General features: G+C 44.1%; 1 protein-coding gene across 1 annotated transcript in view; it reads left to right on the forward strand.

Moving 5' to 3' along the window:
• The window catches only part of PKNOX2 (PBX/knotted 1 homeobox 2), a 370,783-nt gene extending 346,510 nt beyond the window's left edge, over positions 1-24,273 (forward strand). The window contains exons 11-14 of the mRNA XM_054997769.1: positions 2,669-2,788; positions 14,507-14,583; positions 17,141-17,319; positions 20,186-24,273. Of these exons, the coding sequence (XP_054853744.1) occupies positions 2,669-2,788; positions 14,507-14,583; positions 17,141-17,319; positions 20,186-20,424 (615 nt within the window). The 3' untranslated portion in view covers positions 20,425-24,273. The remainder of the gene's footprint in view (positions 1-2,668; positions 2,789-14,506; positions 14,584-17,140; positions 17,320-20,185) is intronic.
• The last annotated feature ends 300 nt before the right edge of the window (positions 24,274-24,573 follow it).

The following is a 24,573-nucleotide window of genomic DNA, read 5'->3' on the forward strand; positions in this document are numbered from 1 at the left end:
GTGTGTGCGTGTTTTTTAACTTGATGTTCAGATTCCAGTTTCTTGCAACCTCATTAAAACTTCTTTCTTTTCTGTTTCCTGAGATCTTTGCATCTTCTTTTCTTTTTATCAGCTGTTTTTTTAAAGGATGTTTCTCTGCTGTCCTGAGAATAATCCTGTTGAGAATTGTGCGTTTTTAAACTGATTAATAGACCAAAGGGTATTTTAAAAAAGAACTTCAAGGAGATGACTAAGGCTGCTATTTTTTTCAAAAGCTATTTTCTTGGAAGTAAGTGCCATTGAAATCAAAGGGCTGAAGGCTGGTTCACACGCTTGGCAAGTCTGTTGAGTTCCTATGTGTATGTCCTTGGAGGCTGGTGTGGTCAAGGGTTACATGGAGGACTTGTTTTGTGAACTGGGAATTGTCTAAGTCAAGGGTAGGCTATCTTTTTGTCCCTAAATGGAGCAATAGCACACAGGGAGAAGAAGCTTTACCCCTCCATTCCTGCTGCTCTCACAGCTACAGACCATCCCATGGAGCTGCTATTAGCTCTGTTGGAAAAAGCACGTTGCTTACATGGCCAATTGTAGTTCCATGGAATAGTTTGAAGATGCAAAAACAGTGGGGTGGTAGTGGTGGAAGCAACAGCCACTTCTCCCTGCCTGCTGTGGTCACAAACAGAAAAGAGCCAGTGTGCGTCTGGGAGATGCAAAACTCCTGTCGCACATGGGGTACAAAATCCTCTTGTACTTCCCCCAACAACCCTCCCCCCTTAAGACTTTGGCCGTTTCCACACGGCTTACCTTCCCTCGGAATGACCCGGAACGTTGCGCAAAAAATGCGGAAGATAGTGTTTTCTCGCGCGAGATTTGCACGATGTCATGCAAATCTCACGCGAGAAAACACGATCTTCCGCATTTTTTGTGCAATGTTCCGGGTCGTTCCAAGGGAAGGTAAGCCGTGCGGAAATGGCCCTGGTGATGTGTAGATGGAGCTGGCAGCATCTGTGAGTAGTGCTACACTGACAACTGATGACCAGTTGTTCTGATTTTTTTTCCCAGCTTGAAAACTTGTAATTATCTGCTAAAAATAGGGTTAACCTACAGTCATCCTTGTCGTCTCCCATAAGCAGGGCTGGAAAAGGCCACGTCTCTTCCACGGGTCCTGGAGAGCTGCTGGCAGTCAGAGCAGGCAGTTCTGTACTCAATGGATCACTGGTCTGATTTGAGATAAGGCAATTTTATGGGTTCAGAACTTCAGGCTGAGTTTGCCGCTCAGCAGGAATCTGCAGCCCAGCCTAGTTCCCTGATGGCTTCTCAGGATGCGTGCTTCCGAACACATGCACATATTTCAATTTTAAAATAACACTTTTTAAAAAAATGTGACATGAGAAGTAGCCCTTACAACCTGTATTCCTGGGACAATATTGGGTGGGCAGGTGGAGAGGGTCATTTGATACCGAAGGTTTGCCATAATGGTTAATTTTTAAAAGGAGAAGGCAGCAGAATTCAAGCCTGCCTGGAAACCGCATGAGCCACTAATCTCGAAGTGCTGCCTCAAACCCGATATCTTGGAACAAGCCTTAGTTAGTGGATTGGATGCAAACTAAATTGTTCATCAGGGGAATGTAACTTTCCTGCTTCCCTATCCACTGCAGCCCACTGATCTCCACAACATGCTGCCTGATTGGACCCACAGTGTGGTGCTCTTGTTTTCCCTCTCCATGCCTTTTTAAGTACTGAAAGAGCTGCGAGGGGCCAGGATGAAGCCATTTTGGCACATGATAAGTCGCAGCGTGGGAAAGAAAAGCCCTTCAACCCACCGTGTTGCAGGCCCTCGTGGCATTTTTAAATCACTTTAAAATGGCCACAGGCTTCTCGTGAGCGTGCTATCATGTCTAGTTTGATCCTTGGTCTCCCCAGATCTAGTCCAATATTCTAGCTCTCATAGATCATCAAATGATTTCTTTCTTTTATGATTAGTTCATATGTTCCAGGGCTGATTCCAGGCGCTGAATTTAAGTTTTGGATGTGAGCCTTATTGAGCTTAACTCAAATTAAGCCTAACAGCTACCTGTCACTTCCCCTCATCTATGATGAGGATGAACTTCACTGTAGCACAAAGGTCAAGTATGATGAACTTCAGGCAAAGCCCATCCAAAGTCAGTGGATCAAACATAGGAAAAAATCTCCTCCCCCCCCTTCCCCCCTTTTTTTGTCTTGGGAATTTATTCTCTTTCCCCTTCTTCAGGTGATTCCTTGAAACTGGTATTTGCAATACTGAGGGGAACACATAGAGCTTCCTAAACATTTTCCCCGAATAGGGCAACATTTGTGGTTGGGAAATTTGAAGAGGGAAAAACAGCACAGAGGCCATGCCCCTGATTCAACCCCCACCACCACCCCCGCCCCCACCATCCATTCTTGAATCTTCCAGCATTTCACTCAGTTTGACCCTCAGATATATAGGAGGGGCTGATTTTTGTTTGTTTTTAATCAAAGGCACATTATGGTTCCTCCTAAGATAGTTTTGGTCTTGCCACTCCGAGTAGCACAATGCTGCGTAGCCTCATGGAACCACCGTGAAATCAGGCCGACATTGTGAACTGTGTTACCGTGGCAACCCGGCTTCTTTTTTTTTAACCTGCATTGTTATTTAAGCTTTTCTTTCTCTTCCCCTGCCCTGTAGGTTAACCTGGACCTGACCTCTCTTCTTGACAGTGAAGATAAAAAGTCAAAGAACAAACGGGGAGTCCTGCCGAAGCATGCCACGAATATCATGCGCTCCTGGCTCTTTCAGCATCTTATGGTGAGAGAAGTCAACAAGTGTGTCTGAGAGATTAACCCCTTGGGATCATTCTCCGTTAAGGAGAGGCTGGTCTGAAGGATTCTCACTGTCTGTTTATGAAGCACTTTGCTTATCTGGGGTAAGCACAAACATCTTCACAAGAGAGACCGAAGGAAGGTTTAAAGCCATGCAATGGGGCGGTCTTTACCTTGTTGCCCAGTGCTTAAAACTCTGCCTTAGCATCATGTTGTGCCTTACTACCTCTGGACCTGTCAAAACCCTCAGAGCAGTGATTAATACATAGCAAGCATTAGCAACTAGAGTTACTCAGGGCTTTTTTTCAGCTGGAACGCGGGGGAACGGAGTTCCGGAACCTCTTGAAAATGGTCTCATGGCTGGTGGCCCCGTCCCCTGATCTCCAGACAGAGGGGAGTTGAGATTGCCCTCCGCGCTGCAGAGCAGCGTGGAGAGTAATCTAAACTCCCCTCTGTCTGGAGATCAGGGGGCGGGGCCACCAGCCATGTGACCATTTTCTCCGAGGGCAACCCACTGAGTTCCACCACCTCTTTCCCCAGAAAAAAAGCCCTGGATGAAAGGTGGGCATTCCTTCCTCACTCCCCTCTTTTGCTCGCTATTCTGCACCAGCTTCATTTCTTGACCTGTGCTGTCAGCACTTTTTTGCTTACTTTAAACACGGGCTTCTTACCTTGATGATCTCAGCCAATCAGGGATCACATAGGCAATGTCCACCATATTTTGGCTTCTGCAGGGCAAAACAAGAGTATGTATAAGAAGTACTACTGTCATCATGCATGGGTCATATCATAGTGAGGGCAGTACTTCCTATGTCATTCTGGATGTGTGCAAACCATTTCATCCCAATGCAAGACCTTTCTCCAAAAAAAAAAGAGGAGGGATCATTTCCTAGGGGATGAAGTTTTTTACAAGATGTACCCATACTTCAGCTCAGCTCCATTAGCAGTATTAATAACAAGTATTAAGAGTACCAGAATGGGATGGAGAACAAGAGCCAAAAGTGTGAGGGAGCAGCTGTCACAGAATGAAGCAAGCCAGCACAACTTGTAAGCCACCAAATAGACTGTCACCGGGCAGCCATCGTGGCCTTCCAGGGTCCCAAGAAATCTCCTGGTCTGTTTACTTGCCTTGGTTTATAAAAGATGTCGTGCAACTAGAAGGACACCCTAACCCTGACCTAAAGGAGAGATCATGCAGTTCAAATGCAAATTTTATGCACATTCAGTTTGAGGTTGAAATGCTCATATTTGATTTTCACAAGACAGATTTTTAAAAATGCACTAAGCTCTAAATTTTGGATCCTGTGTTGCCATTCCCTTGGTGCAATAGCAGCTCCTCTGATAGCTTTTCCATTTGCGAGGATGGAGTGATTTTTAATGATGCCCACCCCTTTTTCAGTCTCCGAACCCATTGACCCAAAAGAACATGATTTCCAGGAATGGAGGTGGTGGGTGGGAGAAGGCTGCAGTAATAAGATTAAGTGTTAGCTTTCCAAATTCAATCTCAGCCAACAACTTCATAATTTGCGAGTGGTATAAAAAACTCTAAATGAGGCCAAAGCAAATTCACGTTTTTGCAGGCATAATCATATGGGCACTGAAAATGTTAATGAAGTATTTATTGGGAGAAGGAGAGGAAGATCTCTGCTGAACTCAAGCTGATTCATAAAATGCTGACCCAGAACACCCATGCAAGCAAACCATCTGGCGCTTTTTAAATGTCTAAAGCATTGCTGGTAGAGGAAGCCCAGTGCCCAACTGACCCTGTTGGGCACTTTGGCACCAAGCAAGCTGTTTAAACTGCTCATTCCTTTGCATTTCAGCCACTTTGCTTTGTTGCGGCATAAGTGTCCTGGTTGTTTCTGGGTCAGCCACAAAAAAGCAGACAAAAGCATGTTGCAATTGATCCAGAAATTAGAAGAGGAAAAAAGCCCGCTGCTTAATCACAATTTTGTCTATGTAGCAATCACATGAAAATATGCATATTCGAAAGATAAAATTATTGTAAATTGGAGAGCCCCTCTCTCCTTCAACTATGTTTCTGCAAAATCTTTAGATAGAGGGAAATTTAGCAATGTTGGCAGTGCTGACACATATTTAGGACTCCGTCTGCCACCTAGTGACCAAGACTGGAACATTTACATCTACCAGAAAAAAATCCTGATTTTATCAAACATCTTGTGTTCAACACACCAATCCACAATAAGAGATTTTCTACCTAACTTTTTTGAAGGTATAATAAGTTTGGGGTGACGAGTCCTTATTTGTCACTGCAGTCATGTATTGGAGACAGAATCCTTGACTCTTTTGGGTCTGCTAATTTAGATGTGTTTTTCAGCCGCCTGGTTTGAGGGTCCTTAGGCAGTGATCAACTGGAGATGGATCTAGCTGTATCTGCCTATAATTTCCTCCTTTTGGTTATTTGTATGTTTCTATTTTTCCTTAAAAGGACTAGAAATCTTAAGGCAATTGTTATGATCTTCACTTTCTTTAGGGTGGATTTTGCTTTAATCTTTCCCTTCACACCCTCTGGGTAGTTAGCTGCCACCAGGAATATTAAATTCCAATATATTTTATTTAAGTTTTCCCTTTGGTAACGTGTTTATGCGTCAGGCTCCTTCGTGGTTCTATGTGGCCCTGAGGATAGGAATGGGAGATAACAATGACTGCTACTCTGGGATATAACAAAACAAAATAAAAGTTTATTTTTTAAGAAGCGTATTGGTTACATAAAAGTCGTTCTTAGTTCTTCTAGTTGCTTCATCCCAACTCATTCACACAGATCTCTTGTAAGGCTTCACACACAGTTAGCCTCTTTCTCTAGGCTCTATATTTCCCTCACAGAGAACTCCTCAGACAGCACACAGCTAGCCTGTTTTCTTTTCACTCTCAGTTCTTTCTCTCTCAGGCGCACACACAGTTTGCCTGCTTCAAACAGAATGAATATATAGTCTCACAGACACACTCAGTTCAGGCTTCCACTCAGGTTGCCTTTCCCTCACAAATACATGAACACCCTCAGGCTGCACACGGCTCGCCTCTCCTGCCCTAACTGAATCTTTTTTCTCTCCCCCAATAACTGAAAACTGCCTTCACTCCGCCCACTCTGTCATCAACCAATCATATCACTCACTCATCTCTCTCTTTCACCCCCACTCTTCACCTATCTCACCAAACATTTAAAGACACATGCACCCATTTCTTGAAATCATTACAGCAATGTTTTGGAAACAGCCAGAAAGCTGGGCTTGGAGGTATACTATAGTGCAGCCACCTCTGTTAACAACAACAACAACAACATTCAATTTATATACCGTCCTTCAGGACAACTTAATGCCCACTCAGAGCAGTTTACAAAGTATGTTGTTATTATCTCCACAACAAAACACCCTGTGAGGTGGGTGGGGCTGAGAGAGCTCCAGAGAACTGTGACTAGCCCAAGGTCACCCAGCTGGCTTCAAGCGGAGGAGTGGGGAATCAAACCCAGCTCTCCAGATTAAAGTCCCGCGCTCTTAACCACTACACAAAACTGTTCAAGTTTAATGTTAGCATTTTGCAAACTCTTTGCCATGTCGACTCAGTTATATAACTTGTCAGATTCACTGATTCCCCTCAGCTAATGCATGCTTAAAACATCTGATGCCCAAGTAGGTTGTTGTTACACAAGTCACCTTTTAAATTCACCTTTTAAATTCATCATAGAGCTTAAACTCCAGTTTCTAGATTCAGCCTTTTAAAATTCTACTTTGCTGCACAGAAAACTCCACAAATGAGAAACGGGTATCATTACAGTCCACTTAGAACATTACATTGCAGTTCCCAAAAGTAAACTGAAGGCAGATGCAATGACAATAAAAACGTGTGCTTACATGAGAGAGAGAGAGAGAATCAAAAAGAGTCCAGTAGCACCTTTAAGACTAACCAACTTCATTGTAGCATAAGCTTTCGAGAATCACAGTTCTCTTCATCAGATTCTCGAAAGCTTATGCTACAATAAAGTTGGTTAGTCTTAAAGGTGCTACTGGACTCTTTTTGATTTTGCTACTACAGACTAACACGGCTAACTCCTCTGGATCTATGACCAGAGAGAGAGAATGTAAGCGACAGATGAAATTTCAGATGTTGTGGGAAGGAAACTTCTTGTCTCTCTCTCTCCTAACACTAGTGCTTGTGGTCACTCAATGAAATGAATTTGCAGTAGGGTTAGGCCCCAAAGCAGGAAGTGCTCCTTCACAAGATGCACACAATTCACTTACAGAATGCAGGCTACAAGATGACTGTTAAAAGGATAGGTCATGTGAATGGAGGGTAGGTCTATCATCAGCTATTATCCAAGACAGTAGCAGTATACCTTTGAGGACCAGATGCTGGGGGTAAGCAACGAGAGAGGGCCATCATTTCCATGACCTGCTATGGAGCATTCAATGCTGTCTGCTTGGACACTGTTGAAAACAGAATGCTGAATTAGATGAGCCAATCTATTCCAGCAGGGGAATTATTATTTTTCCTCTTTGATGCAGGATTCTTTAAAGACACAGTGACAGCTTCTTCTTTTAGGAGGTCTGTAAAACCAAGGCAGGACTAGACAAAGAAAGTACATTAATAGCAGAGGAGAAAGGTGTGATTTTTCTATGGTGCATCCTTGTCGATGACTCATACAATACAATCCTAAACACAGTTAACATCTTTCTAAGCCCATTGGCTGCAATAGACCTAACTCTGCTTAGGATTGCAGTGATCGTTTTCTTGAGGACCAAGTTGTCACGTCATTCTTCACAACATTTGGCTGCAATTGCAAAAGAATTAAAAGGCCCCAGGCAGATTTTCCTGTGCACCATTTTACATAGCAATTAATACAGATTTATGCAATTAGTACTGTTAGAAAGAGACTCTGGGGCCTTCCAGCCTGCTTGTCCCAATTATCCCTGAAGCTTGGGGTTTACTTATGGTGCCGTTTTGAATCCAAATGTTTTTCGTGTTCAGATTTTGGGGCGGGGGCACGTGTTAAATTAGCAATCAATCTGGTGGCCTTTTTCGGGCCACTGTGGCAACCATCGCTCCTTTCTCTCTAGTTTGTCTTCTCACCGGGCAGCCAGTCCAAAGGGACGTTTAAAGAACAACACATCACAAATTAATTTGCCCATAAAATTCCACAAGTGCTCAACGTTCCTGGAAAATCATATGCTGCTCTTTACATCGTTCGCTGGTCTTGTTGCCACAGTCGTACAGTTTGGGGGCAATTTAAAATTGAATAGGTCAAAAGCAAAGAAGGCCACTGAAATTGCAGCTGCAGTCAAAATTGCAAAGAGAGCAAACATTAAGGACCGCAACTGATCCAGCCATTAAAGCTTCCAGTGAAGTTATTTAAGGGTCGCATGCTTTGCTGGCTGCCCTCCTACCCACTGTGCTTAGCCAACCCCACCTTCCATAATGGGGCCAAAAGAAATGGGGCTATGTATGTGAGACAAATCTCAGGAATCCCTGTGGTTGTTAGAGGGGATGCTGAAGCACCACTCTGGTTGTTCGCTGAGGGAGGCAAGACAAGACTAGCGCCCTGACCTCACTGGCGATGTCCTGGATCTCACACTGTGATTGAGCCCTTTAAGGAAACAAAAATGTCTTGTAGTCATGAAAGATCATAATGTGAATTATTTTCTTCAAGTCTGTAAGTTTGTAAATCCTTTTTAAATCAAGTCAAGTAATAAGATTGCACATAGAAATACTATTTCCTTTATGTAATAGTGTTGAATAAAAAGCAACTGTATACAATTTCATTTGTTTAGGGACAGCGCTGGGCAGTGTAGAAACCTGTACAGAGTCTTTGCTGCATCCTCGTGGCTTAACCCAGCATATTTCCCCCTCCCATTGATCCTCCCGTTCATTTTGTTGCTTACTCCCATGTCAGGTCTGATATTGCAGATTCCTCAGGGCAGGGACTTTCCCTTTGTATTCTGCAAACACCGTGCACTTTCCTGTTGTTATATGAATAAAGAATATCCTCCTGCTTTCTCTGCACAAACTGGATTTCAGTAAGGATGCTGGTTTAGTCGGTTGCTGAATCAACACAAACCATTTTGACCAACTAAAAAGAGGGCCCCCTCCCAGTTAACTAGGCAGTAGACTTTAAATTTGTGCATCGTTTAAAAACAAAGTATGCCTTTTCTTCTAGAATGGGTTTGTCTGGTTTATATGGAGACTTAAGCAGCTCTGATTGTGAAATAAACAAATCTATTGAAACTCATACCATTAATTCAGATCTCTTTAAGGGTGACGGCACTAGTTTTCACCCTCTGCTGTCTCCCCATCTTCCCGTCCCTTCTGCTCCTCTGCCCATGCTTCAAGCATCACATGGAAAATGAACTCCGTTTTCTCAATGAAGACAGGTGTTCTCTTGATGCAGTTCATATAGCTCCCCACAGCTCTGCTCCCAGTTCCTCTAGCCATTGCAGACTACCCAGAAGAACCAAATGAGATGGCACTTTAAATAACTAGAAACAAAACTAGCGAAAGAACATCATTGGAATATCCCTAGCATCAAAACCCCATCTCATCAGCTCTCGGCCTTTCTATAGTACACCTTTTGCTTCCTTAGCTCCGTTCTTCACGGGTGCTTTTTGAGACCGCTCCTCACCTCCACTCTCTATAAAAGGCAGCTGAGTCAATCTGCCAGGAAAGGAATTTTGTGCTGTATTTACGATGCTACATTTCACTTCTCTGGGCTGCAGGGAGGAAGCCGAGCAATAAATCTTTCTATCTGCAAAGCACCTTGCCCATTAACTAACTTAACTAACTAATTAAGTCAATCAGGTAAGTAAAGGTTGTTATTCTGGTTTCACTGAGTCAGAAAAACAGGTTTTGGATTGTCCAAGGTCAAATATCAATCCCAGATGGGAACTCACTCAGGATTTCTCCAGGATCCAAAGATTTTAGCTTAACAGCCTTAAAACAACAAAAGTCCCGTGGACACTTCCCCCCCCCCCACACAAGTGAATGCTTGTAGTTGGTTTTAGTATTGTCTGTCAAATCCTTTCATGCCCTTCGTGTGAGTTTTCATTATTAGCATTTACAGGGAAATATCATCTCAAGGTTTTCAAAACCTTGGAATTCATCCACAGTTAAATTTATTTTGCTGGGCCTTCCGTAGGTAGAATAATTTACCCTTTAGTCAGCCTTCAGATGACCCCAAACTAGAGGGCTGGTGATGAATTCCCACTACTGGCTTATTTAGAGCACACTTTTTTTACTGTTAAGCTATATCAGGCTTTTTGCATTGGTCTCAGTCTGGCAAACGTACTGCACAGCGCAGTTGTAACTAAGCACAGTAACCCCCTTTTTGAGCCCATTGGCTTCAATGAACTTACTGGAGCGTAACTCCTCATAGGACTGCACTGTTTGGTTCCTCCACTGTCAGTTTGCAGTCCTTGATTTTGTTCAGTAATACAATAGTTTTCAGTGAAACGCCTCAGAATGCACGATTAGCACTTTTTCTGCTTAGCCAGAAATAAGCCATCAGGAATGCATCTCGGTGAAGCAAAATTACTCCAATATCACTTTGTTATAGATCTTAGTTTACAGGTTACAGCTTCTCGTGGGGGCTTTAAATCAAGAGCAGCTTTTATTAAAGGAGAATCCCTTCAGGCTTGCATCGCAAAAGTTGCTTACGAACCAAAGGTGGGATCTAAGCAAACGACTGCAAAGTCTGAGGCCCGTACAGAAAAGGCAAAGATCTCATCCCTTCAGACCTACAGCTGGTGTCCAGGGCAGATTCTCCGCCTTCTGTTGCATTTCTAGTGACTCTTGGTTCTGAATTTATTGCCTTTGTGGCCGCCTCATGGAGACAAAAGGAAATGCTTCTTTATATATGAGTGATTAAGATGTGGAATTCACTGCCAGAGGATGTAGTTGATGGCCCCAGGCACAGACAGCTTTAAAACGGGATCAGACAGAATCTGTGAATCCCAGTGCCCGGAAGCAGCTCCGGGGGAAGGCCCCGGCCTCTATGCCCCGTTGTTGGCCCTCCATAGCAACTGGCTGGACACTGTGTGAGGCAGGATGCTGGCCAAGGGGAACCGCTGGTCTGATCCAGCAGGGCTCTTCTTATGTCTTTACATGGCCCTTATTGCAGCCATAATTATGCTCTTCTATAAGGTGAAACCAAAAATAGCCACCATTTTTTAAAAATATACTTAGCCAGTTTGTGCAATGGCCTGGAGGAGAAATGGTACAGTTAGGCCTAAAGGCCTCTAGGGAGCTTGTTGGGAAACTCTCCTTCAGGGAAGGGCTCATAGCTAAGAGTCTCTCTACATGAGGTATCTGACACGTGAACAACACGTGTTGGGAGATGCAATGGTAGCCGGGAAAGGTAGTTTAAAAAGACAGAGCCGGCGGCAGGGCAAAGGCTGTGTGAAGGGGCTGTGAAATACCAGAAGGGAAACTTCAGCCCATTATAATCTCTCCAAAACAAGCTCAGCTCTGGAAGGCAGCTCCAGCCCGTTTCCATTCCTCGCTCCCCTCTGGTTGTGATCCCACACAGTTTTAAACTGGAGAGGTGAAATTGACACAGCCTTCAAGGAGGCAAAGATAAAATTAACAAACCCTCTGAGGAGCAATCTCTGCCTGTTCTGTCTTTTTAAACTATGCTTCCTGGCTAACATTGCATCTCCTTACACTTGACAAAAACGGGCCAAGATGTCTCCTGTAGAGAGACTCTTAAGTGGCAGGGCTTCTGCTTAGCATGCAGAAGTTCCCGGGATCAATCCCCAGCCTCTCTAGTTATAAGGATCCGGTGGCAGTTGATATGAAAACCCCTGAATCTGAGACCCTGGGGAACCGCTGTCAGTCAGAGTAGACTCACTTAACCTAGATGAGCGAATGATTTCATGTGTTCACAGTGGCATTCAGTAGGTAGTGCCATCTGTGCTGAAGCTGAGAATGGGGGCAGAGGTAGCAGGCAGGGGCAGCAGTTCATAAGCATCCTCTTCCCCCCATATCTGCACATCCTTGACAATCTCAGTGGACCCCTGTGGCCTGATAAACTCCCCCTGAAGTAACAGCCTTGAGCTGGCATAAGAACAAACGGTCTGATTCATCCAGTTCACTTAAACTTTAGGCTACTTCTCCCTGAGTAGTTCTGGGCTCTGTTTATCCTACTTCATCACTTTTCTTATCAGTTTGAACCTCTGACTGGTCTGTCATCCATTATGTGTAACTGCTAATTCTCTTGATCTACGGTGGGATTCATACGTGACTTTTCTACCTGAGCTCCTCCCTTTTCCCCTTACATTGAGAATTTACACTAATGGTGGAATTCATACCAGGCCTCTCTGCCTCTGTTCCCTTGATATCTTCCTTATAAGTTTCCCAGTATGATTTCCCTTCACCTATCTGAAGACGTAAACTATGACTCACAAAAGCTCTTTAAGTTGCCGCTGGATTTGGGTTTTATTTTGCATCTTGGATGACTAATTTTGTTTTGTGTGGGGAGCGAAATGGAGGGCTAGATTGCCAAAGGCAGAACATGCTTTAAAATGGGGATGCATTTCTCTAGCACTCTAATGAATGTCGCACAGGCAGGGCCTACAAATGCAGTTGTGTACTTGAGAAACATTGTGGTCTGGTTCATGCAGGTTGGTCTTTGGGAGACAGGAGAATGGGTGGCTCTGCTTTTTCAACAGGGCATTATCCGGACACAGGCGGCTTCCCTGCCTTCTCTCCATGGAAGTCTGTAAAAATGCAGAGAAGCCACACAGTTGAATGCTGGGAATCAGGTCTCTGAATTATTGAGCGCTGCTTTTTTTAGGGCGTGTGAAAATAACCATTGGGGCTGCTTGAGATACCTGTTTCTGGCTCCCAGATTCTCATGTTGGGTGATGTTATGGCTTAAAATAGTAGGAAGAAAAGAGTCAACTTGTGTGATTCAAAAGTCTGCATGAGTTTCCTCCTGTAAGTCAATATTCTCCTTGTTGTATGGCAAAGGATGACGCTTACAGCATGTTGTCCAATTTCCCACTGCCAAGACAGCTTGCTGCTGCCCTCTACTGTCTGATCTCTAAAATGGCCTGATATTGAGAAATCATTTAATTCAGGGGTCTCCAACATGAGCGAGAGCTCAGTGCAGCAGAGCAGCTCATATATCTCCTAGAAGAAGCAGGAAAAGAACACAAAAAGATCTGCTCTAGATTTTTTAAAATGAAAAAAAACCCGCTTAGTTCTATAGGATTTTTCTCTGTGCAGCTCAGCTTATAGTTTCGTTTCTGACACTCTTCCCTGTCCCATGTTCTATTTCTACGACAGAAAAAAAACTTGGTAATACGCTAGTGGGAGGGAGCTCAGGATATTTTTTGTTAGAAGAAGCTATCATTAAAGAACCGGTGCTCTTTGCCCTTTTTGCAGTAGGTCCCACTTCTAAGTTTACAATAATTCTCAGGACTTGCTGTATTTTCCCCCTCCCTGGCATAAAATTTAGGAACATGAGTTTAATATTGGTTACATTTATAGTTTATTTTTCTTGGTTACTTTATGAATGCATAACATTACTGAGCAAGTAGCTGTAATGCACAGCTGTTTTGTAAGTTACGCAAAGCCAAACCCAGATCGCTCTCATGCCTCCCTTCCCAGTTCACCCTATTCCTCTTCTTCCTCCCTCCTAGCCCACCTGTGGGACAGTTGCAACCCACTTTTTTGTCCTGACACACAGTTTGAGAGCTACTGATTTGAACATTTGTGAGGCGGGTTGGTCCTAATAAGAAGACGTGGCAATGGTGTTTCTGGAGCATTGAAAACCATACTGCATACCATATTTCCAATCATTCTTACAAAAATTCTGTAAAATAGTGCAGGTGAGGGACTGAGACTGGCTTCTGTAAGGCCGCTGTGAGAGTATATGACTAAGCCAGGAACTTGCTGGCTAACAGGTTGCACATTTAGCCACTGTATTATGGCTTGGTTCAGATGCTGCAACAAACTATCATTTTCTGCTGTGGGCAATTTTGGGGCTTGCATACTGTCTCCCTTTGCTTCCCTCACAAGTTTCTAGATGTTTAGCTTTTTTCAGGTTTGTGGAAAGCCATACTGTGCCCTGAAACCTGAGATTCTGACCCACTGTTTGATCTCAGTTTGGAACCTTGATTTACAGAGGAAGGGCAAACCATAGTTTGCCTTTCCAGATGAGAATGGTGACCTATGGTTTGCCATAAAATCTGTTAGCTGTTGAGCCTCACACTAGAAAATGAAGGAGATAACTCTTTCCATCAGACACATTGCTATCACTTGTTTTTCATTACTTCTGAACATATCACTGTGAAGTGTCTTATGTCACAACCCTCCTCTTCCTTTCTTCCCTCCTCCTCCTCTGATCATTTTCTGAATGTGTTTCCCTGAGGTTATTAATTTCTTTGACATATATTGAAAATGCAGTTGGTCTGATAGGTGTACAGCCTCTTCAGTTTTTCCCAGGCATAAGGAACAGCAAGAGAAATTTGGGTCTGGAAATCAACATGAAATGCTTCTAGTTCCTCCACAAGACAGAGAGGGAAATGCCTCTGAAGTTCAGAGTCTGAACAGAAGTTGTTCTAGCGGAGCTTCTCTGAAGCTGACAGCGGAAGCATCCTTGCAGTGTTTCCAATCTCCTCCGCTAGGAAGAGCTCAGGATAATCGCCACCAATAGCATGTCAAGCAAATGACAATGGTCCTTCTCTCTTTTCAGCACCCTTACCCAACAGAGGACGAGAAGAGGCAGATTGCAGCACAGACAAACCTCACGCTCTTACAAGTCAACAACTGGTGAGTGTATCCTTGTGGAGGGGGCAGAGGGGACATACCTAGGGTTGCCAAATCTGTTTGGGGAAATGCCTGGGGGTGATGCGGATATGATGTCACTCTAGTATTTCCATTGCTTCTAGATTCTATGCTACCTCATAGAGTCCACTCTCCAAAGTTTCTATTTTCTCCAGGGGAACCAATCACTGTTGTCTGAAGACCAGTTGTAATTCTATGGTTGGTAACCCTAGGCACACCTCCAACTTAAACCTGATCTAGCTATATCCTGCCCCTCCTGCAAGAAGTTCTGGGCACTGTCTATAGATCCTTCTGCCATTTTGGAGGCCAAACACCTCTATGAAGAAGGTTAGACTAAGACAGAGTGGCCCCAGATCATCCACTGAGGATTTAAACTCAGGCCTCAGAAATGCTTCTCTGACATTCTTAACCACCACCAGGGCTTTTTTTCAGCTGGATCACGGTGGAACGGAGTTCCAGCACCTCTTGAAAATGGTCACATGGCTGGTGGCCCCACCCCCTGATCTCCAGGCAGAGGGGAGTTTAGATTGCCCTCCGCGCCACTTGGCGCAGAGGGCAATCTGAACTCATCTCTGTCTGGAGATCAGGGGGCGGGGCCACCAGCCATGTGACCATTTTTGCCGAGGGCGATTTAAACTTTAAAAAACTCCCCCCTTGTTCCAGATGACCCAAAGTGACGTCATTGTGTGGTCCTGTGCTGGCAACCCACTGAGTTCCACCACCTCTTTTCCCAGAAAAAAGCCCTGACCACCACACTACACTGGCTCAAACATCAACCTACAGAAGACTGCTGGTCCCCAAAATACTTCATTACATAATTCTTTCATGTTAACCATGTCATATGTCTTTGTACTAATTATTTTTAATTGAGGTTTTTACTAATGTTGCTGATATTAACAGTGTTTGACTTGATGTGTTGATTCTTATCACCGTAAGGCTTATTTTCATATGCATAATGGGGGGGGGAATTAAAAACACTGAAGGCCGTGCAAGTTTCCCCGGCTCTATTTGGCAGGCAGAATTCCATTGTTCTCTTTCCCTCTCTCCTTCCCCTGAAGCTAGGGTTGCCAGCCTCCAGGTGGTGGCTGGAGATCTCCTGGAATTACAACTGATCTCCAGGTGACAGAGATCAGTTCCCCTGGAAAAAATGGCTGCTTTGGACAGTGGACTTTATGGCATTATAGCATTTTGAGGCCCCTCCCCTCCCCAAACCCCACCCTCTCCAGGCTCCTTCTCCAAAATCTCCAGGAATTTCCCAACCTGGACCTGGAAACCCTACCTGAAGCTAAACTTTCTTTGCATAGGAGCCCCAGTGTAGTTTCCCTTGTACTGCTAAAGCAGGTTGGGAAGGACCATTTGTGAGGGAAAAGAATGGATAGGAGGGAGGTAAATCCTTCTACTACCCAACTGTTCTTCCCTGCAAACCTTTCCCAGGCCTTTGGATATAAGATTGCTGCTTTTCTCTCTCTCTCTCTCTCTCTCTCTCTCTCTCTCTCTCTCTCTCTCTCTCTCACACACACACACACACACACACACACACACACACACTGGATACAAATAGATCCTAAGCATTTTTAAAAAAATGCTTTTAGGCCTCTCAAAATGGCCTACTGGCTGGCTACGTTACTCGTTCTGGGTTTTACCAAGACTAGGCCTTTATTACCAGGTTCAAATGACCGATTCACATCATTTGGATGTCTTAGAGGCAAGAATCTCTAAAAATCAGTGACTGAATTTCAATATCTATGAAAGAGCGTCAATGATCCAGAATATCAGTTTGATTTTTGAAACGGCTTCCACTTTCGGTATTGTATTAGCAACATTCAGAAAGACACACTGCTGTCTATTGTAATTTCTTTGCATCAGGTGATATATGAAAGCATCCGTATAGTTGGAATTGGAATATAAAATGTTTTTTTTTCCAGCATGAAGCAAAAACTTACCTTGCTATGAAAATTATTCACACAGCTCCATCTGCTGACTGTTTATCAGCAGGAACCTTTGAAACTTTTATTTGCTGCCCCAAGACAAGCATAGAAATGAGTGTGTCTCCCCCATCAAACAGACTGTCTTTTAAGTCCCCTTGTCTCTGGAGGCTCAGAAACTGTCAGTTTGAGCCTCAACCCATCGTCTGGCTCCTATTTTTCTGGTTTTAGGCAGCATGAGACTGGGTTGGCAGAGGGCATTGCTTTCAGACAAGCATAAGCCCCAGCACCTGTCTGACTAGACAAGAACAGAGGAAATAAAGAACCATACAGGGCCCAGAATGGAAAAGGCTGTGGAGTTGTAGAAAACTGAAAAAAACAAAAAGGCAACTAGAAAGCAAACCTCAGGGAAAAAATTGCATGGGACGTACAGATTGAGGGTCTCTAAGCTGGAAGAGGCTTTGAGGGTCTGGTCTCTAGTTCCATCCGGTATGAGCAGCTGTTTACAAGGCTGGGGATTTTTTTCTAAATAATGTTGCTTGAAACTGAGTGACATGGAAATGGGAATAAACTCATCATTCCATACTCTTTTTTTTTCCTTTTCTCTTTCTGGAAAGGTTTATCAATGCCCGGCGACGTATTTTGCAGCCCATGCTTGACGCAAGCAATCCTGATCCAGCTCCAAAAGCAAAGAAGATCAAGTCCCAACACCGGCCCACTCAGAGATTCTGGCCCAACTCTATTGCTGCTGGAGTCCTACAGCAGCAAGGAGGCAACCCTGGTACTAATCCTGACGGTAAGAATGGGCATTTGGGTCCGGAGATTCAAGTGGCTTTGGCCAATACAGTCGCTGACTGCTCCACCTTTTTTTGAGGCTGATCACTCTCTTGGGATGCCATTTTCAAATCTGGTTTACTACCTAGGGTTGCCAGGCCTTGCCTGGAACCTATTGGGAGCTTTAGGGTTAGGGTTAGGGCATGGGGGGCAGCTGCATCCTGTGTGCTGCAACGTCACTTCTGGGGGAAACCTGGAAGTGACATCATGTAGCTCTAGGAATCACCCAAAAATAGAGTTTCCAGCAATTCCTAGAGCTATCTAATGTCATTTCCAGGTTTTCCCTGTAAGTGGTGTCATGGCATATGGGTTGCCAATTCGTGTTTTTTCGTTCTCCCACTGCCCCTCAGCAACAAGGGAAGTCTGGCAACCCTACCAATGCCTCAAGTTTGCTTTTGTTCTCTTCCTCCAAGACCTTTCATTTCCTGCAGTACTGATAATTTGCAGGAATCTTCTACTGTAAAACAGTTTCTTTGCCTTGTGGGGGCAGAGCTTGCTTGTCTTTGTCTGTTGTACTGCATATACAAGAACAAACCCTTTGGTTCTATCATTAGCCCAGAATAGCTGCCACCCAATGGTGATGCATTCCACTCAATCTCTAGCCAGGTTAGAATCCCTTCTTGAACATACGACGCTGCCATGTAGGCGCCCTACCACTGATCCTTCTTGTTGTGTGTAGGTAAAAAATCCCGCCGGTTTAACAGCCCTAAATTGTGAGTTAATAGGATGATTAATTGTATGCATTAATTGATCTTGGATAGATTGATTAGACTGAAAAGAAATTTGACATAGGGGCAGACAGCTTACTCTCTCCACCTCATATCAAATGGGCATTCCTTTGAGTTGCAACTAATTCATGGTGATCCCATCAACAGGATATTCCAAGCAGGAGATGAGCAGAGGTAGTTTGCCATTGCCTGCCTCTACATAGCAACCCTTGTTTTCCTTGGTGGTCTCCCATCCAAGTACTACTCAGGGCCAACCCTACTTAGGGTTGGCCCCGAATATCATGCATCTGATGAAGAGAACTGTGCATCATGCATCTGACGAAGAGAGCTGTGGTTCTCGAAAGCTTATGCCACAATAAAGTTGGTTAGTCTTAAAAGGTGCTACTGGACTCTTTACTATTTTACTAGTTTGATGGCTTGGGCTAAGCTGGCCTGTTCAGGCTGCTCATGTTAACATCAGCATTTGAGAATACACACGAACACCATCAACATAAATTCATTTATTTGAAATATCTATGATATAAGCCCAGCTTCCTCCTAGTTAACAGGGAGACAAGAAGCATAACAACAATGAAATCAGTACAAGATAACCTAATTCTAAAAACAACCAAATGAAAACAACCAACAGAAAAACCTTATAAAGATAAAATTCAATAGAGCTTTCAAGATTCCCTCAGAACAATTGTCTTGACAGGCCAAGGGTTCTTCTAAAGTTTTTTGTTTTATAAGCCCTAAGAAACCTCAAGAGAAATGAAAATATTCTCATGTCCCCTGGGAAGCTGTTTCGTAACTGGGGAGCAGCCACAGAAAAAGCCTGCAAGGGAGGAGCAGTGGAACATGCCCTCACAGGGACTGGAACAGCCAAAAGGCTGAGTAAAGCTGCCACGCTCTCTTCCCTCAGTATCTACTTTGGAGGCTGCGGCATGCGCTCATCCTCTCAGCAGCTGGCTCCAGGCTTGCCCCTTGCATGGGTCTGGGGTAGCACTGGCAGAGGGGTTGTGATGGTGGGCATAGCATGGGGGTTGCAGAGATTCTGGACCCCATCCTGGACTTTTGCCAGGGTCCCAGAATTGCTAAGATCACCCCTGAGGTTGCCATGGTACCCACTGATGTGTTTCCTGTTTTTTTGGCTAGAACGGGGGGGGGGGACTGGGAGCTTTTGGTCACTCCCACTACTAGTGTTCCCAATACTATCTTGGCAAATGCTGGGAGATTTGGGGGGAATTGCCTAGGGAGGGCATTGTTTGGGGAGGAAGTGACTTCACCTCTGGGTGATGCTCAAGGCTGCAGTCCCTAGTCTCTATGGTTTTTACCATAGAGGCTAGGGGAAATTTCTAGAGTGTCACTATGAGTGGGCCATTTTTTCTCCCACTTTTTTTCCTGAAGGTGGGAAATTGGGGCTAATGCTAGTAAATTCCCACCCAGGGCAGGTAAATAGAAGTCCTGTTCCATACCAACTGACCAGTTGAACGCATGGTAGCCATTTTGTGGAACAAGTCTTGTTCCCTTGGCAGCAATTTTGTGGTACTGCCTATTACCCTTTCTTAAAATCCCTTAAGTGCCTCCAGGCACAACAGTGTTGAGAACTTCTTTATGTAAACTGAGCATGCGCCAAAACACACCAACATGTCCTTGCATCTGCAGACTGTGGCAAGAGATGGTCAAGGCACTTTTCATGAATGCTGGTTTGTAGTGGTGTCAGTTCTGGATTGAGAAATTCCTGGAGATTTGAGGATGGAGCCTGGGAAGAGCAGGGTTTGAGGAGGGGAAAAAACGCTTTCTCCAGGGGAACTGATCGCTGTAATCTGGAGATCAATTGTAATTCCAAGAGCTCCTCAGATCCCACCTGGAAGCTGGCAACCCTATTAACTGCCATTTCTGGTCTTCTAACTAAAGAGTCCATAAGCTTCCAAGATTCTCTCTGACACCTTTTGAAAGCCACTAGCCATGTATCTTGAAGGTGACTTTTTCTGAAGCTGGTTTAGGCCTGTAAGTGCACATTCAGACAGAATAGGTAGGATTGAAGTGTAATGGATAAATAACATACTGCACTCTCTGGTAAACTGGAACGCTTAAGTTCAGCTGTTGCTTTTGCTCTAGGCTCCATAAATATGGACAACCTGCAGTCTCTCACTTCTGATAATGCCACCATTGCTATGCAGCAAGCCATGATGGCTGCTCACGATGACTCACTGGATGGGACGGAGGATGAAGAAGAGGATGAAATGGAGGAGGAAGATGAAGAAGAGGAAGAAGAGGAGCTGGAGGAGGATACTGAAGAGCTCCAGACAACAAATGTTAGTGACCTTGGCTTGGAGCACAGTGACTCACTTGAGTAGCAACTTACAGTCTGTCGGTGGAGCTGGATGCCTCCAGAGAAGCTGTTTGCCCTGCTTGCCTGAATTGTTGGCCTGAGGAATTGTAGAGAGAGCCTGAACTTTTACCATCTGAGCTCCATGTCCCTTTAAAGACATCGTTCAGATTCAATGAGGACAACCCTTCTTGAGCATCCCACTTGCTTGTACTCGGTTGCAGCCATGTGGACACGAAGGCACATTTAAGAGACATGCCAAAATGTGCCAAGTGATTATTTAAGTGAAGGACACGCGTTTACAAGGCACATATTGTGGCCAGTTGTTCCCCTCTCTCCCCCACTTTGTTTTTGATAATAACAAACAGAAGTGTTTTTAGGGTAAGGCCGTTTTCTGTATGACTGAATGTTTTATGGATGTTCTAATGCAAAGCCTTTTTGTGACATGCAGCTGAGAGGCAAGTCTGTTTTCATTTTCACTGCTTTTATGAGAGATTTATAGATGCAAAAAAGAGAGAAAAGATTGATGGTTTTTAAAAAAAATGAAAGTAAAAGACTGCAACAGTTATAAATATCTAGCTGTAGGGGGGAAATATCAAAAGTTTGCAAATGTGCAAAAATTTAAAAAGTGACCCATGAGAGAGCTTAATGCTGGACCCAAGTAGACTCGCGGTTGCTTCTGAAGAACTCAGTTCCAAGTCTTCAGAATTCTCATCAGCCAGTGTCTAAATCCCAAAGCTTAGAGAGGGGCCATACTTTGCAGTGAATGCAACCAATCCGTACCGCACTGCAAGCTTGACCCACTTTGCTGGGGAAGAGCAAAGCTTTAGGCCTCTAAATGGAATGCCCGAATTGTAACGTTTAGTTTGGTCCCCTGCTACAGAGTTGACATACCCAGAACGAATGCCCCTGAATAATTATGTTAATTGTTTAGAGGATCATACATTGAAAAGTAACATTTATGGCTTTTTATATGTTAGTTGAGAATGAGCAGGCTCAGATTTCCACCTGTTGGCAAAATAAGATGTCTTTGCTGGCCCAGAGATCTCTCGGATTTCCAAACTAAGGAAAGGTTTCTGGAGCAAAACAGAATTGCTAGACAGAGGGTAAGATAAATTGCCTTTTTGTTATCTCCTGTCCCTGGAGCTCCCTGCACTGTCAGCTTTTTATCCCATGAAGTTCTCAGCCACTCTGAGAACATCCATCTCCAAAGATCCGCAAGACCCCCAAGAAACAGCATTCAACTTGGGTGCATTTTATCCATTCAGGACTGAGATTAGATCCGTAACAGTTCTTCCCATTGTCACCATGCCTCACGAGTGCTACAAAGGGCCAGAGCACATGTTAGAGTCATCAGGTAGGGGGTGCTTTAATTCTTTTTAATGGGGTGACTGGCATGAGATGGTAAGCCTATCAGGTGCAGCAACTTGCCATGTGGATTGCGCTATGTTCTCCACACTGCCTCAGACCATTTTTGTTTTGTCCATTTGTTAACATGAGAGGGGAAGAAAGAAATCAACCAATCCGCATAAATAGTTCGACATAGCCTTAAGACCGTCTTTTCATGTTTCATATTTTCCCACCATACCCCAAAGAGCTGCTGAACATGGTATGTAAGAATAAACTATTGGTTTTTTAATTCAAATTAAAATCCCTAGCAACGTAGCTGTTAAATCCAGTCAATCTAGTCACCATACCTCTGTGATTAGACATGGCCCGTATCTGAACAGCCATTTTCCTTAGGCACATGTACACATGCCCCCGCCATCTCAAACAGCAGGTCTAAGGCCAACAAAGGAGTCTATTGTCTTTGCCACAGGGAAATATGGCACCTGCACGTTCCTCCTGGGGAGCCCAGCCACTCTTACGCTGGAAGATCGTGTGTGTTATTTTGCTCTGAGCATGGAAACATTTTGGAACATATGACAAAAGGAGGATCAGTTGTTATGCCTGTGGCTGACATTTAAAACTCTAAAACATGCCTTATGAAACGCTTCACAAACATCATCAGGGAGGGCTGGAATCTCAAGGGTGGTGTAGATAGATGGTCTAATGTTAGTTTATCTGAGTTTCCAAATATGGAAAACTAGGTAGAGTCTAACAAACTGGGTCCCCCCCCCTTTCAACAATCAGTGAACAATCTGGGGGAAGTGCTAGCAAGAATTTGGGGGGTTGTTTTGTGCAGAGACCACGTCTGGACAAAGTTGCCCGACAATGTCATCCTCCCAAATCCACACAATTATCCCATCCAGCCAGCTGTTCCAGGTTCCAGCGTTCAGAGCATTCCTGCCCAGGCCAGCATCTCTTACTAGTTTTGAGCCAATCAACACGTGTCCTTGGATCAGGTCCCTCCACTAAAATGAACGCTCAACTTCATGCAGGCAAGAAAATTCAAAGATCTTTTAAATTCAAATGCGTCACTCAGGGTATGTCTCTGTGGCAGCTTCATCCACTACTGATTTTAGTAGGAAAACTTCAACCCAATGAACAGAGCAGGTCCCAGAGTGTGTCTGTGTGTGGGGAGACCCTAGAGAGACTGAATCTTCCATGCAGGCCACTGCTTATTTTTGCCCCACCATCATAGCTTCTACCAAGAAGTGTGAGAGGATAAGAAAAGAACGTCACCTGATGTGGGAGGGTCCCCCCCCCCATTTTAAAAAATGACATGCAAGCTAGAGTGGTATAGTCCACCCTCCCATCACTGGAGGAGTCAGTTCTTGTGTGTATATGAACCTTTACGCTTGAGTATATTGAAAAAGGGCCTCCCAAACAAGAAATTTTAGGGCTGGCTATTCCCAGAAAACACCATTTCACTGGATGGTGAGTCGGTGACCATATCAAGAGCTGTTCCCAAATTTTGCAGTCCATGGCAACAGCAGCCCCCTTGTGAAAGGAGAAGCAGCACACAGCCAGCATTCCATAGGGCTAGTGGCGGGGGGGGGGGTCAGTTGTGACTTGAAATAGCCATCTTGCTTCCAAAATGCTTGTGGCCAAATGACAAGATCATTTCCCCACTGCTGTTTGGGACTTCTTCCTCCCTTTCAAGCCAGAGACAGAATGGTCTTAGAGATATTGTTGTCTCTTCTGTCACTTAAATTTATTTCCTTTGTTTTGTACATTGTGCTCAGGAAAAAAAAAAACCTCCAGTACCACCTCCCCAAAAGAAGGAAGACATTACTTATCAGCTCGAGAGCAGCCGTTGGGGGCCTTTGGATCAGCAGGATTTCCCATGTCCCCCAACACGAATGTACCTGAAAAGAGCTGGTGTTTAATGGGCCAGCAGAGCTGATGGGAAACTCCCATAATCTTATTTATAGTTGTCAGTGTTATCAATTCTGTTAGGGGACTTTTTTGGGGTTTTTTTAATGCATCCTTTTGATACTGTAGCTACAAGAAAAGTCCCTTTCCTTTTGCAAGGCGAAAGGAAAGTTCATTGGGGAGGTGTATCTTCCTCGCTCAAAAATGCCGCCCTCCTTGCTAACAGTTTTTGCGCACCTTCCTTGATGCCTCATCCAAACAAATCCTGAACTTCCAAGGCAAAGGCTGTGCCCATTTTACTGTTTTCCTCCACATTTGAAGCTTTATTTTCCTATAAAAATTCCTGTCTCTCGCGAAGCACAGTTTTCAATTTTCTCCTCCTTTTGGCTCTTAGAGGAGTTGAGAGGTTTAATGAATCGCTTTACATTAAGGGTTGAAATCAACAAATAATTCCTTGGGAATGTATCAGAATATCAGTGGGCCCCTGGAAGCCCATTCTGGATACTGATATGGCATGAATGTAATATGTAATTTCATAGAAAACAAATCATTGTAATTTAGTATTCATGTCCATTTATTATAAAGTGCTACCAGATGAGATTTTCCAGCTGTATTTTATTGTGAGTTTATTTATATGTTCTTGTTATACAAAGGATTAGGAATAAAGAATAAATAGTAACCCAAATCCATTGAGGAAGCCCATGTTGCAACGCAGGTAGAGTCCATTCTCAGAGGGCCACATGTCAGAATCCGGGTGCCTCTGAATTTGCGTTATCTGCATTTCTCCCTGGATTACCAGCTCTTGTTCCTGAAGCGGAATCAAGGTGTTACACATTGCTAACACCTTTAATTTCTTGTGTGGCGTACTAGTGCAAGCACCTACACTTCCCTTTGTCCATTTGCATCTCCTTATCCCTCC

Source organism: Eublepharis macularius, chromosome 14 (assembly GCF_028583425.1).
Source record: "Eublepharis macularius isolate TG4126 chromosome 14, MPM_Emac_v1.0, whole genome shotgun sequence".
Taxonomy (NCBI): Eukaryota; Metazoa; Chordata; class Lepidosauria; order Squamata; family Eublepharidae; genus Eublepharis; species Eublepharis macularius.